Here is a 14,603-nt window from a genome sequence, read left to right on the forward strand (position 1 = left end):
TTTTGGGGACAGAGAGAGACAGAGCATGAACGGGGGAGGGGCGGAGAGAGAGGGAGACACAGAATCGGAAGCAGGCTCCAGGCTCTGAGCCGTCAGCCCAGAGCCCGACGCCGGGCTCGAACTCGCGGACCGCGAGATCGTGACCTGAGCTGAAGTCGGACGCTCAACCGACTGCGCCGCCCAGGCGCCCCTACACCTATTTTAAAAGCTCCCACGGGCAAAAGATTGCATAGCTGTATTAATGTGTGGAAAAATGGACTTTAAGACCAAAAAAGCATTACTAGAGAAAAAAATTATCATTACATGATCATGCCTACTTCACCAGCAGATACAAATTCTAAACTTACATCTACTTACTGTACAGCCTTAAATGACAGGAACTTAAGGAGCAGTTGACAGAAACATTAGGGAAATTGACATTCCCCTTTATAGTGAGAGGTGGTAACATGCCTGTCAAGTCATTGGCAAAGCAGGTGCATAAAAAGATTCAGGATTTAGAGGATCTGAAGACACATTTGACAATCGTAATTAAGTTAAAAAGGGCACTCCATCTAACAAATGGAGAATTCACATTCTTTTTAAGTACACACAGAACAATTATGAAATTGATTACCGGCAGACCATAAAGTGAGCTTCATAAATTTTTACAGAATTAATATGATATAGAATATATATTTCTGACTATCATGCAGATGAGTTAGAAACCAGTAGTCAAAAGATACAGAAGCAACCATAATTTAGGAATTTAAAACATACTTTCAAAAAGCTCATGTGTCAAAAAGGAATTCATAATAAAAATTGGAATATACTGAAAACTAAGTCATAATGAAAATACTACATATCGAAATTTGTGAGATGTAGCTAAATTGTGACTAGAGTATTTAGCTTTGAAAGTATTCCATTAAACAATAAAAAGGCGGGGGGCACCTGGGTGTCTCCGTTGGTTAAGCATCCAACCCTTGATTTCAGTTCAGGTCATGATCTCACGGTCTGGTCTCGTGAGATCAAACCCTGCATCAGACTCTGCATTGAGAGTGGAGCCTGCTTGAGATTCTCTCCCTCCCTCTCTTTCTGCCTCTCCCTCACATGCATGCCTCTTTCTATCTCTATCTCAAAAATTAAAAAAAAATACGGGGCGCCTGGGTGGCGCAGTCGGTTAAGTGTCCGACTTCAGCCAGGTCACGATCTCGCGGTCCGTGAGTTCGAGCCCCGCGTCGGGCTCTGGGCTGATGGCTCGGAGCCTGGAGCCTGTTTCCGATTCTGTGTCTCCCTCTCTCTCTGCCCCTCGCCCGTTCATGCTCTGTCTCTCTCTGTCCCAAAAATAAATAAACGTTGAAAAAAAAAATTTTTTTTTTAAATTTTAAAAAATAATAAAAATAAACAATAAAAATTAAAAGGCTGAAAAGCAAACACCTGAGCATCATACTTAAGTCAGAAAAAAAGATATAGAATAAACCCCCAAAAAGCAGTAGGAAAAGGATAAAAAGGTGGTAAGAGGAGAAATTATCAAATGACACAGATAGGTTAACCAGTTTTAAGAATAGTCCTTAAAAGAGGTAAATAAAACTTAACAATCACAATTCTTTTAAGAATAAAAGAGAGTGATGAAGCAAAACGCAATAATAAAAAAGGATGAACACAACAGAGATTGAAAGGAAAATAAAAGACTCCCATGACCAACTTCATGCCGATAATTAAAAAAAAATTTTTTTTAAGTTTATTTGTTTTGAGAGAGACCGAGCACGAGTGGGAAAGGGCAGAGAGAGGGAGAGACAGAGAATCCCAAGTGGGCTCCACATTGTCAGCTCAGAGCCTGATGAGGGGCTCGAACCCACAAAGCTGTGAGATCCTGACCTGAGCCGAAACCAAGAGTCAGATGCTTAACGGACTCAGCCACCCAGGTGCCCCCCAATAAATTTTGAAGGGGCAGATACCAAGAAACATATCAGTGACTAAAGTCTGACCTTGGAAGGAATAGAAAACTTGAGAACTTGAATTGGCTTCTGGTCACGATAGGAACTGAATCAATATTTTAAATTTTGCACCCTGAAAATACGAGGCCCAGACAAACTTTATAAGTAAACTCAACCAAACAGATAAGGAATGGAGAATTTCCAGATGATGTGAGCTCTTTCAGGGACACGAAAAGTTGCAGAGAAGAGGGTGCCCCTTTCTATTAGTTTATGAGGCTAGTTTAATACTGACCTCAAAACCAATTGTTCTTGATGAAGAAAAACCACTGGCTATTCTCTGTCATGAAAAAGGAAGAATATAGGGAAGGAAAAGAGGAAAGTCCTTTGGGGAGGTGGCAGAAACTAAAGATTCGTTTGCTTCTGTAATATTAAAAAATACGCCTTCTTGAGGCCCCCCGGGTGGCTCAGTCGGTTCAGCGTCTGACTTCGGCTCAGGTCATGATCTCAGTCTGTGAGTCCGAGCCCCTTATCGGTCTCTGTGCTGACAGCTCGGAGCCTGGAGCCTGCTTCAGATTCTCCCTCTCTCTCTGACCCTCCCCCACTCAAACTCTGTCTCTCTCTCTCTCTCTCTCTAAAAAGTAAATAAACGTTAAAAAAAATTTTTTTTTCATATGCCTGCTTAATGGACATATTCTTTGAATAGTTGTCATGGGTGAAATCAGTAACCAATTTTTTTTTAATTTATTTGATTATTTTAGAGAAATCACAAGCAGGGGAGGGGGCAGAGGGAGAGAGAGAACTAGAGAGAGAGAGAGAGAGAGAGAGAGAGAGAGAATCTTAAGCAGCCTCCACGTGCAGCACAGAGCCCAATGCAGGCCTCGATCCCATGACCCTGGGATCATGACCTGAGCCGAAATCAAAAGTCAGATGCTCAACCGACGGAGCCACCTAGGTACCCCAAATTATTTAAAAAAAAAAAACAAATTTAAAGCACTAAATGTAAAAAGCATATGGTGTATTTGTAGTAAAATAGTTACCTTTTCCTTATTCTTTTCCCCTCAAATCAATGTCTCAGAAGTAGCCCACAGGAATGGGTTTTAAAATCTTTTTTTTTTTTTTAGGGGCGCAGTCGGTTAAGCGTCCGACTTCAGCCAGGTCACGATCTCGCGGTCTGTGAGTTCGAGCCCTGCGTCGGGCTCTGGGCTGATGGCTCAGAGCCTGGAGCCTGTTTCCGATTCTGTGTCTCCCTCTCTCTCTGCCCCTCCCCCATTCATGCTCTGTCTCTCTCTGTCCCAAAAATAAATAAACGTTGAAAAAAAAATTTTTTTTTTAAATCTTTTTTTTTTTTTTTGCAGTGTTATGCTTTCAGTCATATAGCTGAAAATACATTTGGGGTCACTTCAAATAATTTGCAACATAGTTCACAAAAATGGTACACATTTTGAACCAGATGGCTAATTGATATTCAACAAAAAGCTACAATAATGTGAAATTGCAAAATTGTAAAGCCGGTCCAAACTGTTATGTACCCTATGTAGTCTCCCTTTGTATCTCCAATCAAGAATTCTCTAGAAAGATTTTCTGCTCTTTTCATTCAGATATCCAATATTCTTATAGAAGTATCCAGTTTTATGCTTATGGGATCAAATATTTACCCTGAGGCTTTAGGGAATCACATAATACCAGGGAAAAGTGTTGTTGGCCTCCATTCAATTCAAACTAGTCAGGTGACTAGCCAGATACCGAGGCAGAGAAGGTCCATAGGATCATTTCCACTTACCTACAAACCAGACTTCCTCCAATAACTGCATATTTATGGAATCATAGAATTTCCTGCACAGGCTCTGAAACTACACTGTGGAGAATAGACATTTACTAAGCATCACTACGTTTACAAAGGCTCTTGTTCTGAAGCATGTTTTCTGCATCACAATTATCGGGTGCATTGGAAGGACCGTGGAAATGTCAGTGCGTAACCGAAATAGATTATAGGGCTTTCTGTGGTGTGTTTCTCTTCCTTTACTGGTATTTTTTAAAATCATTTGAAGGGAGACCAAAGGGAAGAATAAAGCAGCAATGTGTTATTTTTAAATGTTAAGTCACCTAAGCGGTAGGTTAATTTAGACACCAAAATTCCATTGTGCAAACTTGGAAACGTTTGCCACATTTTTGTTTGAGGCAGATCCACGCGGTGAGGATAAGACCATCACACTGTGTCACTGAGGTAAATGTGACTGACCGAAATAGCTAAGGCAGAGCCCTCCCCCCAGTACCCATTGAGCACCTCCCATAGCTGTGCCTGTGGACAGTGAACCGTCCTGCCCATTTGGGGAAGCTTTGTTCTTTACTAAAGACCGCAGAGTGGCTGCTTACGTGCGAAAGGAAGAGAAGGACGTATTTCAAAACAAACTAAATGAGAAACCACTATTTATTTTTTATCCCAAATAACAGCCCCAGTGCATTGGGAGTAAGAGATGGGGGACATATTTTGAAGTTTAAAAGCTAAAACTTGGATGTGCAAAATAGAAAATAGCTATCAGGAAACTGGAACCGACACATTGGAAACAGATAGAAGAATCTGGTATTTCGAAAAGGTAATTCGAGTGCAGTTAGGCCATACCTCCCCCACCACTCCATTAACGTACGAGTTTCGTACTTTCGACAGAGATGAGTAACATTGTTTCAAGGATGAATGAAGGGCGTTGCCAAAGGAGGCCAAGGGGCGGACAACCAGTTGCCAAGTTCAGGAGCGTGCTAGCTGGCATGTGCCGGGGTGTGGGCATGCAGAGAAGGGGGTGCAGAAGGCCACCTGGGAAGGCCGGGGAAGCATCATGCGGGAGGTGACAGGAAGGCAGGGTCGCTGACGATGAGGACAAGGCAGTGAGGAGTAAAGTAGAAGCTGTTGAACAGGGAATACATAAACCACGTCTTCCAAGCACGTTTCTGAACCATTCATGAAGCACCTGCTTCTTCTTGTCTCCTACAGTGTTTACTTATCCCGAAAATGGCACTGACGACTTAAGAGACCAAGAAAAGAACTTACACCACCAGGTATTTATGGCTGCGTTAACCTTAAACAATCATTCTACCAAAAACAACGTATATGGGTTTCTTCAGAAACAGCAGGAAATTCCAGTGCGGGACAAGCTAGCTAGGACAAAACCACGGGCAATCCCACCCAACAAAGCAGAGAACTGCTCTCCTAGGGACCAGAGGGGGAAGTTGGGAGGCTCTTATAGAGGAGAAGTCCACCGGAGGGACCTGGGAGCTCTAAGCGTAGTAGCCCGTCGTTGGCTGAGCCGAGACTGTCTCTCATCGGTTGGGCTGGTAGCCTGCCTTCCTCCTTCTGGGATTGTCCGAGAAAACAGACCAGGCAGGGTCCTCAGATCACACTGCAGATCGCCACCTAAGTAGGTTACGAGATCAAGATAGTAGGTCTAGAACAGGATAGAATGTGGAATGGGAGACAATAACCTAGCCTAATGCGCCATGGCACAGATAGCGTGACAACTAGAGAGCGCTAAACAGAACTGTCGCAGTGCATCAGAAGTAGAGAGGATAAGTACTGTGTTGTATACTTTTTGTTTCTCTTGTACATGTTACATACAAATTGACACATACTATAAAGTGTGTAAGGTACACAATTACGGAATCTATTATGACCATATTTTATAGTATAGAAGTACATATTTATTCTATTTTATTTCATTTATATATAACATATGTAATTATTGTATAATTAGAAAAGGATAGACTAGGACAGAAATGTATATAGCATAAGGTACTCTTGAGCTTTGGATGCAGAGTGAATCAGTTGTGTACAACTTCTGTTTATGTGTGATATATATTGTATATGTTTGTCATATTATGTGTTTAAATAGATTATACAATAGTATATCACATATATAATCTAATATGCACACAGTAATATGTTAAATAATGATATGTGTATATATTACATATGCCATGTTGTGTATTGTTACACAAGAGTAATATTACACAATTATATTTTACATATTATATAATTTACATTTATTGCATATATTGTATATATTATGAAGTATATGTAGCATTGATGTTCATTTGGATAATAATAATGGGTAATATTTATATACCGCTTGTAAGACTCTTGTATAATCTCCAAGTTGGGGACAACAATTGGGGGCTGTTGGGAGGTTCAAGTGTGCTAATGCATGTTAACATAATGCCTGGCACACAGAGTAAACTATCAGAAGGGTAGTTTTATTATCATTATTGCAAGGTTCATAGGAGATGCTGATTCTATGATAGCAACTAAATCAAGCTGATGCCAAAAACCATGTTTTTTCCACAACGTGCATGAACTAACTGCCAGGTGGATATACCTTAGCCCCTTTGATAGGCTAGATACCAAATTTTAGGCTAATTGAGGAAGTGAAATCCATTTGAGGAAGTGAAAGTTGTTTACTACTCTTCCTATGTCCCTGTTTCTATAAAGCCAATATCCCCCTTCCTGGGCCCAAACCTGGCACCTCTCGTGACCAACTATAGCAAAGGAAAAATTCATTTGAAGAAATCTGTACTTATTTCTGACAAATGAAAGCAAACCTAGCTAAGAAATGTACAATAGACCTCTGGTGGAAACAAAGCCTTTAATAATGGTTAGATATTTTAACATTTACAATCCGTACGCTGGAATTACGTTGCATTCACTTACTCATTTTCTAGTTTCTTTCTTCTCCCAGTTTCTTCCTCCTTCCTTCTCTCATTTTTTTTTTTTTAAATTTTCTCTCTCAGGGATCTCTTTCCAAAGAACCATTACCGATGAACACCTATGTTGCCTTGTACAAATTTGTACCACAGGAGAATGAAGATTTGGAAATGAGGTAAAAAAAAAAAAAAAACAAAAAACTTTTTTTTACAGAAAAACTAAAAAGAAAATTTAAAGTCCATGTTTTTCACGTGAAAAAAAGAATGAAGCAGTGATTCTCACATGTCATTGTGCATCCAGTGACCCGCTGTGCCGGTTAGCAGACGGATTGCTGGGCCCTCTCCCTGCAGTTTCTGATTCTGCAGGTCTGGGGGGGCACAAGGGGAGGGCTTGAGAATTTGCATTTCCAGCTGGTGGGCAGGTGGTTCTGATGCTACTGATCTGGAACCGCACTTGAAGAAGCGTGGTTCAGCGCATCATCCGCAGAACTGCCGATGGGTGTTTTCGTGAAGCTTGAGCGTCCAGTGCGCTTGGCATCCTGGGGGGTCTGGTAGGGAATAAAAAGACATGTATGTCCGTCCAAATGAACATGGATCGAAGGATCAGACTCCAACCACGTGTGGAACCTGCGGGAGAACGGCAACTCCCCACCGCTGCCCACCCTGAGCTGGGCTTTTGTTTCGTGGTCCCTCCCAGTTCATGGCCACTGGGAAGAGAAGGTGGGATTGGGGTCCCTCTTGAAATCTGAAACTTTGTCCTGACCGGTTTGTGTTGTTCCCGTCTCGGGGGTAGCTCAGCTGGAGTCAGTGCCGAGTTCACCTCCTACTTGTCGTGTGACCTTGAGCAATTTTACAAACATCTCACTACTCTGATCTCCTTATTTATAAAAGAAGAACAACGACCCCTGCGCCCTGAGTTATTTTTGAGGATAAAATGAACAAGCTTCAGAAAGCATAGAGCACAGTGCCTCGGCATTGGAAACACTCGGTATCTGGTGGCGATTACAGGTTTCGTAACGTGCTGTTTACCGGCTCGTCTCGAAGAAGACGCCTCACTCCTCTCCTGCCTTCACGACCCCAGAACTGAAGGGTTCGGTGCTTTTTAATCCGAGAGCAGGAGAGAAGGGGCCGCTTGCCTAGTCAGAGGCCCCCTGCGAGATGGGCTGTTTCCTCTTCCAAAGAGAACAGAGAGCTCCAGGACGCTGAAAACTATGTCGGCACATTAGAGAGCCAGCCTCCATTGGGAGGGGGACCCCACTTACCCGAATAGCATGCAGGCCAAATTACAGGTTCCCATTCACTCCCCTCGCGTGGCTTCCGGAAGGTGTTGTCTTCCCACCCTGGAGCTCTTTGGGCTTCTCCTCCTCGGGTTGGGCCATTGCCCGGGGAACGGTGCCCCCCACACTTGGCTGAGTGTGGTCTCCCACTTCAGTGAAATCGGCCTCTCCTCTTTCACTTTGCCCAGAGCCCCACAAAAGGGGCTGCCAACAAGGCTCCGGTTGGCCCCGCTTTCCCAGGTTCTACGTGCCGTGAGGTCAAGCTCAGCAGCTCGGCTGCCCCCTCGTCCAGCGAGACTCCGCAGCTGACGTGTATATCCTGCCGGAGTCTGGGTCACACCCAGGGTCAGCATGGTGTCAGCATTCATTTGCCATCTTCTCCCGAGTGATTCTTGGGGCCTTCCAGAGCAGAGCTCGGGGCCCGAATCCTGGCACCTTAGATTTGTTCAGACAATCGGGCTCTTGTAACCAGAGTTTTCTCCATTGCTCGTTGAGAATCGCCATGCTGAACTCGCTGGCTGGAGCTGTAAACGCACCCGAACCATCAGGCGTCAGTGGGGAGGAGGTGGTGACATTTGCCAAGGGAGGCCCCATTCTAGCAGAGGTATAACAAGCCCTAGAGGTTAGCGCCTGCTGGGGGGGGGGGGGCGGGGCATCCCTGGAGGGGTGTCTTGCCTTCAGCTGACTGTCCACAGTCAACTACCTGCCGATGAAGGGTGATATATATTCACTTAGCAATAAATACAGCGTACCATGTCCTTGAGCTTGCCATTTGGATATCTAGGACTTAAACTGTAACAACTCCCTATTGCGTCAGTCCCACCATTTTATTCTGAAGCCATCAGATGAAAAAAAAAAACAATTTCAGAGAAATATAGGATGTTATTAGGGTACTGAGAAATGGCGCCTAGCTGCCTGGTGACGGTCATAAATTTTCGTGCTTATTTTAGGCAGTGGCAGGTCATTAAAAGTCAAGTCGTCTGGTCACGAATCAAACATTTACAGTCTGCTTTGAGGCAAACAGGACTCTTCATTCCCAGGAGTGAAATGCCTGCATTACATAGACTGCAAGATTGGAGTGATAAATCATACTTTCTTATTTCTTTTTCTTTTTTTTTCTTTTCTTTTCTTTTTCTTTTTTCTTTTCTTTTCTTTTCTTTTCTTTTTTTTTTCCCCCAAAAGATTGTGTATTCCCATTTTAAAAGCCAGGCACTGGATTCAGAATGTGTAAAGCAATGCCTTGGGGACTTGGTATGATTCCTTGAATGAACTGGGGCTTTGTGAATTATCCTTTTCTCCGTAAACCGTAAAGTAGGGGGAGAAATTCCTTTGAACAAAATATCATTCTTATCCGCCTGAGTTCTCGTCCAGGGGGAGAACGCAGGTGTCCTCAGGACAGAGGACAAATGAGAGGAAGACACAGGGAAGGTTTGGAGTGTAAGCTTGAGGTCGAAGAAGACCCAACTGGCAAAGCCAACAAGCCGTGGATCAGAGCGGCTACCCCATTGCTTCAGCAATGTTGTTTCTCCTCAGTAACAGGGAAAGCTCTTCTGCCAACAGCTAACCATCCAAACCTTTCTACCAACCTCCAGATTCACATCCCTACTGGCCCACCCTAGGCACACAACAGCACCACCCTCGCTCCCACAAGCCTGCTCCTTGGGGTGAATAATGTCATCGTCTGTCTGCCCGGGCTCCAAGCCAGCCACCAGAGGCTTCCCTTCACCTTGCGTCCAAGATGTATTTAATGTTCAAGTCCGACTGGTTCTCTTTGCCTGAGTCTACTGCAACCATCCTATCTCCATCCCTCCCCAGACTGGGGCTCCAGGCCCTGCCTGTTCTCTGTGTTTCTAGCCTTGCTCCCCATCCCTCCCTTCCCATCCACTTTGGGTGGAGAAGTCACTAAGGTGACAGTACATTGTACTGGGGGTCATCTCAACTTGGGACTCAGATAGAATGAACTCCTACCCTGACCCCTCTCCTTTCTAACAATACGACATATTACCTACCTTTCTGAACCTTTCTGTTTTGTCATCTTGAAAATATAATAAGGCTCTCCCTTATGGAATCCCTTTGATTAAATAAAATAACAGTATTTGGTACAGAGTAGGATCTTGATAGTGTTAAGTCTGATCGGTTCTAGTCCTACTCCAGAAGTGGGACTTCCAGTCCAGTCTTAAGAAATGAGAGACAGAGGAAGACAGAATGAATATATATCAACAGAGATTCGCTGAATGCTTAAGAGAAAAAAAAAAAAGTGTGGGCATCGCTTGATAAGGGTTTAGCTCCCAGCCAAGTCACTCACTAGCTGTAGGACCCCCATGAAACCCAGAAAAGTTACGCAAGCCCCTGCTTCTTCACATGTAAAAGGAGATCATCATTATGCCTGCCTTTGGTCTGCTCACAACACACACATCTTTGCTTAAAGGTCTCCAGTGCCCGGGGTACCTGGGTGGCTCAGTCAGTTGAGCGTCTGACCTCAGCTCAGGTCATAATCTCACAGCTCATGGGTTCGAGCCCCACGTCGGGCTCTGTGCTGATCGCTTGGAGCCTGGAGCCCTCTTCGGATTCTGTGTCTCCCTCTCTCGCTGCCCCTAACCCACTCACATTCTGTCTCTGTCTCTCTCAATAAGTAAATAAAACATTAAAAAAAATTTTTTTAAAAAGTCTCCAGTGCCCTCCCATTCCCTTTGGGTGAAGACCACAGTGTTCACAAGGACCTCCAGGACCAGCACAGTCTCATCCGTGGGGACCTCTCCGTTTTGTCTTGTACCACGGTTCCCTCACCTCTCTGATCCCTCCACACTGGCTTCTTTTCTTCCCCAGAAGGACCACACTACTACCTGCCGAGGGATTTTCCTTCCTGCAGGCTGGTCCCCCCGCCACCCCTCCTGTCCACCGTCCATCACCATCACAGGCACCCACATGCATGCATGCCCTCACAGATCTCAGCTGGGATTTCGCTTCCTCGGTATGCCCTTTCCTGATACCCCCAGTCTGGGTGAGATTCCTCTGCTACCTGCTTTCATGACCCCATGTATCTTTCCTTTAAAGCCCTTACCTCAGCTTGTATTTATATATTTCTGGGATTATGTGGTGAACCTCTATCTCCCTTATAAATTCTATGAGAACAAATAATCTGCGGTTGCTAACCTACCCATCCGTGTAGCCTGGTTCCTGAAACATAGGAGATGTTTAATAAATACGTCATGAATGAACGGATGAACTAATGCTGTGCCTGGCACACACAGTTCGTGGGCACATCAAGTACATGATGATATAATGAAACTTATAGAAGAGGAAGCAAGCTAAGCTCAGAGGGCTTAGTCAGGGCCTGTTTCCTGGAGGAGATGGGTCTCGAACCCGTGATGAATATTATTTGCCAAGAAGAAATTGTAGGAAAGGAGCTCAAAGGTTTAAGATGGTTTGGAAGGAGCCCTGCCGAACCCTGACTGGACATTCACAGTTGAATGGGGGACTAAGCCTCAGAAAGGAGAAGCTGGGATGCCACCCCCCTATTCTTAGGGCAGTGAGTACTCCTCTTAGAAATACCATGGTCCCGTCATGGGTCTCCAAATGCTGTCGGAAGGCAGAGGCTTCGCACAGTCTGCTTTGCTACCGTTTCAGTGCAACATCAGCTTCCCTCATAAATGTGTCCACTATTACCTCCCCAAATGGCTGGAGTTCTCTCGATAACACTCTACCTGTCCATCAGGTGCAGAGCGCAGGGCAGAAAAGAGCAATGACTGGGAGTCACATAGACCTGGGTCCTCCTTCCAGCTCTGACCCTTCCTAGCTGCATCTCCTTGAGCCAGCTACTCAATCTCTCAGGGTCTCTGTTTTCTTCTTCCAAGGGAGACTGAGTATGCAACTAGATAATGTAAATAAAAGGTGGGATTTCATGCCCGGTACGAAGTAGGGTACACAGTATATTTTAGATAAACTTCTCTTAATTTGCATCTTTTCACAATATGTTTGGTGTCCAAGTCTCCTGAACCTCATTAACCCTACCCTAAGGATATATAGTTGCAAAAAACACATTCAAAGGCTCTCTCTGGCCTTTGAGCACACCCAAGGGGACTTGATCCAATTTGTCCAGCAATAAGGAGGCTGTGATACCCTGTCCTTCATCTTACGAGTAGAGTTTGCAGTTCCTGGTTTGTAGGCATGACGTTTTACCACTGACATGAAAGATGTGGGGCCGTCGTGCTCTGGATCCCCTAACCGTCACTGACAATTTGAGGTCTGATAACATTAAAGAGCACCCCCATCCCTCTGTCTGAGTGCGATGAGCTTGTACAGTAGATAAGCTTCTGTAATTAGTCTTAAACAACTTCCACCAATGACCTTTATTTTCAAAATTTTTAAGAGCTTTGAAAATTACGCTGTATGCACGAACAGCTGAGTACATAAGCAAAGATTTTTAAAGTGCTACTTGAGGGGCGCCTGGGTGGCTTAGTCAGTTGATTCTTGATTTCGGCTCAGGTCATGATTCTAGGATTGTGGGATTGAGCCCTGCATCGGGCTCCATTCTCTTTGTCTCCTGCTGCCCCTCTCCCCCGCTGGTGCTCTCTCTTTCTCAAGATAAGATAAGATGATAAGATAAGATAAGATAAGATAAGATAAGATAAGATAGGATAGGTGTGTGTTACACTTACCTATGCACATACACTCCCACACACTCACAGTCAGATATACACAAATACATTCATAGACCCATGCACACTCGAATACTCATTCATGCACACACACACACACACACACACACACACATACACTTTGTTAGCAAGATAGCACACGCCTAGCTTGTTGATGAAAGTGAAGTGTGCCTGTCACATTTACCACATAACCAGTCCTATTCATTACCCAGGCTGATTTGGGATTCAGAAGTCTGCAAAATGGTGTTAGAGCCATTGCTCATTATTCACACCAACGCGCCTTTTAAAAATCAATAAGGATAATTTTTATGGCTTTGGCATGCTGATGTATCATGTAAATAAGCAGCAGATGTAAATAACTCCGAGTAAACACAAGCCCCTAAAATATCTTAGGGGCTCTGAAATAAAGGATGGGGAGTAAATAAAAGACAGAAGGGTTCAGATGCATATTGTAGTGACCATATAATGCCTATTCCAAAGGACCCATTTTGGCTTCCCACATCGAAGTCATTTTCATTTTTATTAGTTCTCCCCAAACAAATTTATATGATAATGGCCATGTTTCATAAGGGGCCAAAAAAGAGGAAAAAAAAAAAAGTAAGACAGCTTAGGAGCCAAGAGAGGGAAAGAGGGAGCTGCTTTTCCAATATTGTTAAATTCTGAGAAAGATACAAATTAATTTCCACTTCAGTGTGTATCTGAACACCTAAATCTGGGGGGCGGGGATCAAAGAAAAATGTATTTTTTTGTAATCCCAAATAAGGATTTAGATTCTTGAACCGCCAGCCTCTTTCTCGGAAGCAGCGAGTCTCAGAGTTTTCCGTGGTTGCGTCTGAATGAAACCAGGCAACCATTGGTCTCATTAGCTAGTATTCATGAGAACCTCTGGAGATGGGATGGCCTGAATTCATCTCTCTCTGATTTTTCCAAAGCTTCCCTCGAAATCGAGTTCAAACTGATTTTAACCCTTGTGTGACCATTCTCAGAATTTGTGTCATCTCTTTACTGCTCCCCACGTAGTGAATGAGCATCGACTCGCTGCTGGGTGAACAATTCACAGACCCTGCCCTCAAAGAGCTCAGGTGGTCATGGGCTGGGCGTAGCAGAAAAGTGGACGAGAAAGCACACTCCATTGTGAGCTCTTGTGGGCGGGGATGCTGCCAAATCCACAGCACTTCGAGGAGACGTCAGAGCAGCCTGGGGAGGCCTCGGGAAGGCTTAGCAAACAGGTGGCATTACAAGCAACCCAAGGCTTCCAGCGACAGGGGCCCTGGGTGCCTGTGCAGCTTGGTTAGCGAGCATTCATTCTCTCTTTCCAGTCAGGAAGGGATAAGGAAGGATGGCTTGTGACAGAACACGAGAATCACTTTAAGAGGTACCGGATAGGGGGCAATTGCCAACCCCATCACAAAGAGGTGGTACACGTTCTTTTAGGGGCGTTAAGCCTATTTTCATACGTACTATTCCAGTCCTCAGTATGGAAAGACTATCTTCAACTTCAGTAGGGCTTAGTGAGTGGACACGTAGCTGTTCTAGTTCATATTCCAATGAGACAGTTTATGGTTCTGATGAAGTTTTGGGGTGGTGGGGGTTTGTGGGGTCCAGAGCCGACAGCCAAGAAAGAATTCTCGAAGACATCTTTGGTGCAAAATGGTGATCTTATTAAAGTACGGGGACAGGACCCGTGGGCAGGGAGAGCTGCACTGGGGTCGTGATGGGTAACTCATTATATACCCTCAGGTTTGAAGGGGGTCAGGGGTAGAGTAAGTCTCCAAGGAATTCTGGAAGCAAGGTTTCCAGGACCCTGAGGGGCTAACTGTTGCTAGGGTAACACCATTTATTACCTTTAAATGAAACCTCAGTCATGAGACCCTTCAGATGCATATCGGGGGGCCATAAGCTTGGAGTATGATTGCCAGCATGAGATCAAGGAAGTAGAATTACAAGGATCCTCGAGGTTGGGATGATGTTAAGCTAAGGTTCTCGTTTGCCCCCCGAAAAGAGTCATCATCGAGGCAGCTGAGCTCCTAGAAGGAGGTCACTCTGCCAGTTTCAAGGACTTGTCA

The 14,603-nt window shown here is 44.4% G+C and overlaps 1 protein-coding gene across 4 annotated transcripts in view; it reads left to right on the plus strand.

Annotated features, from left to right (window-relative positions):
• The window catches only part of STAC (SH3 and cysteine rich domain), a 139,003-nt gene that overhangs the window by 106,824 nt on the left and 17,576 nt on the right, over positions 1–14,603 (plus strand). For 3 of the 4 annotated variants that reach the window (XM_040479723.1, XM_040479726.1, XM_040479722.1), the window contains exons 7-8: positions 4,900–4,964; positions 6,690–6,778. In XM_040479723.1, the coding sequence (XP_040335657.1) occupies positions 4,900–4,964; positions 6,690–6,778 (154 nt within the window). Of the gene's footprint in view, positions 1–4,899; positions 4,965–6,689; positions 6,779–10,705; positions 11,106–14,603 lie in introns of those variants that run through there. The other variant, XM_040479725.1, reaches the window with a different exon arrangement.

This window comes from Herpailurus yagouaroundi, unplaced genomic scaffold (genome assembly GCF_014898765.1).
Source record: "Herpailurus yagouaroundi ecotype Mexico unplaced genomic scaffold, PumYag 159, whole genome shotgun sequence".
Classification (NCBI taxonomy): domain Eukaryota; kingdom Metazoa; phylum Chordata; class Mammalia; order Carnivora; family Felidae; genus Herpailurus; species Herpailurus yagouaroundi.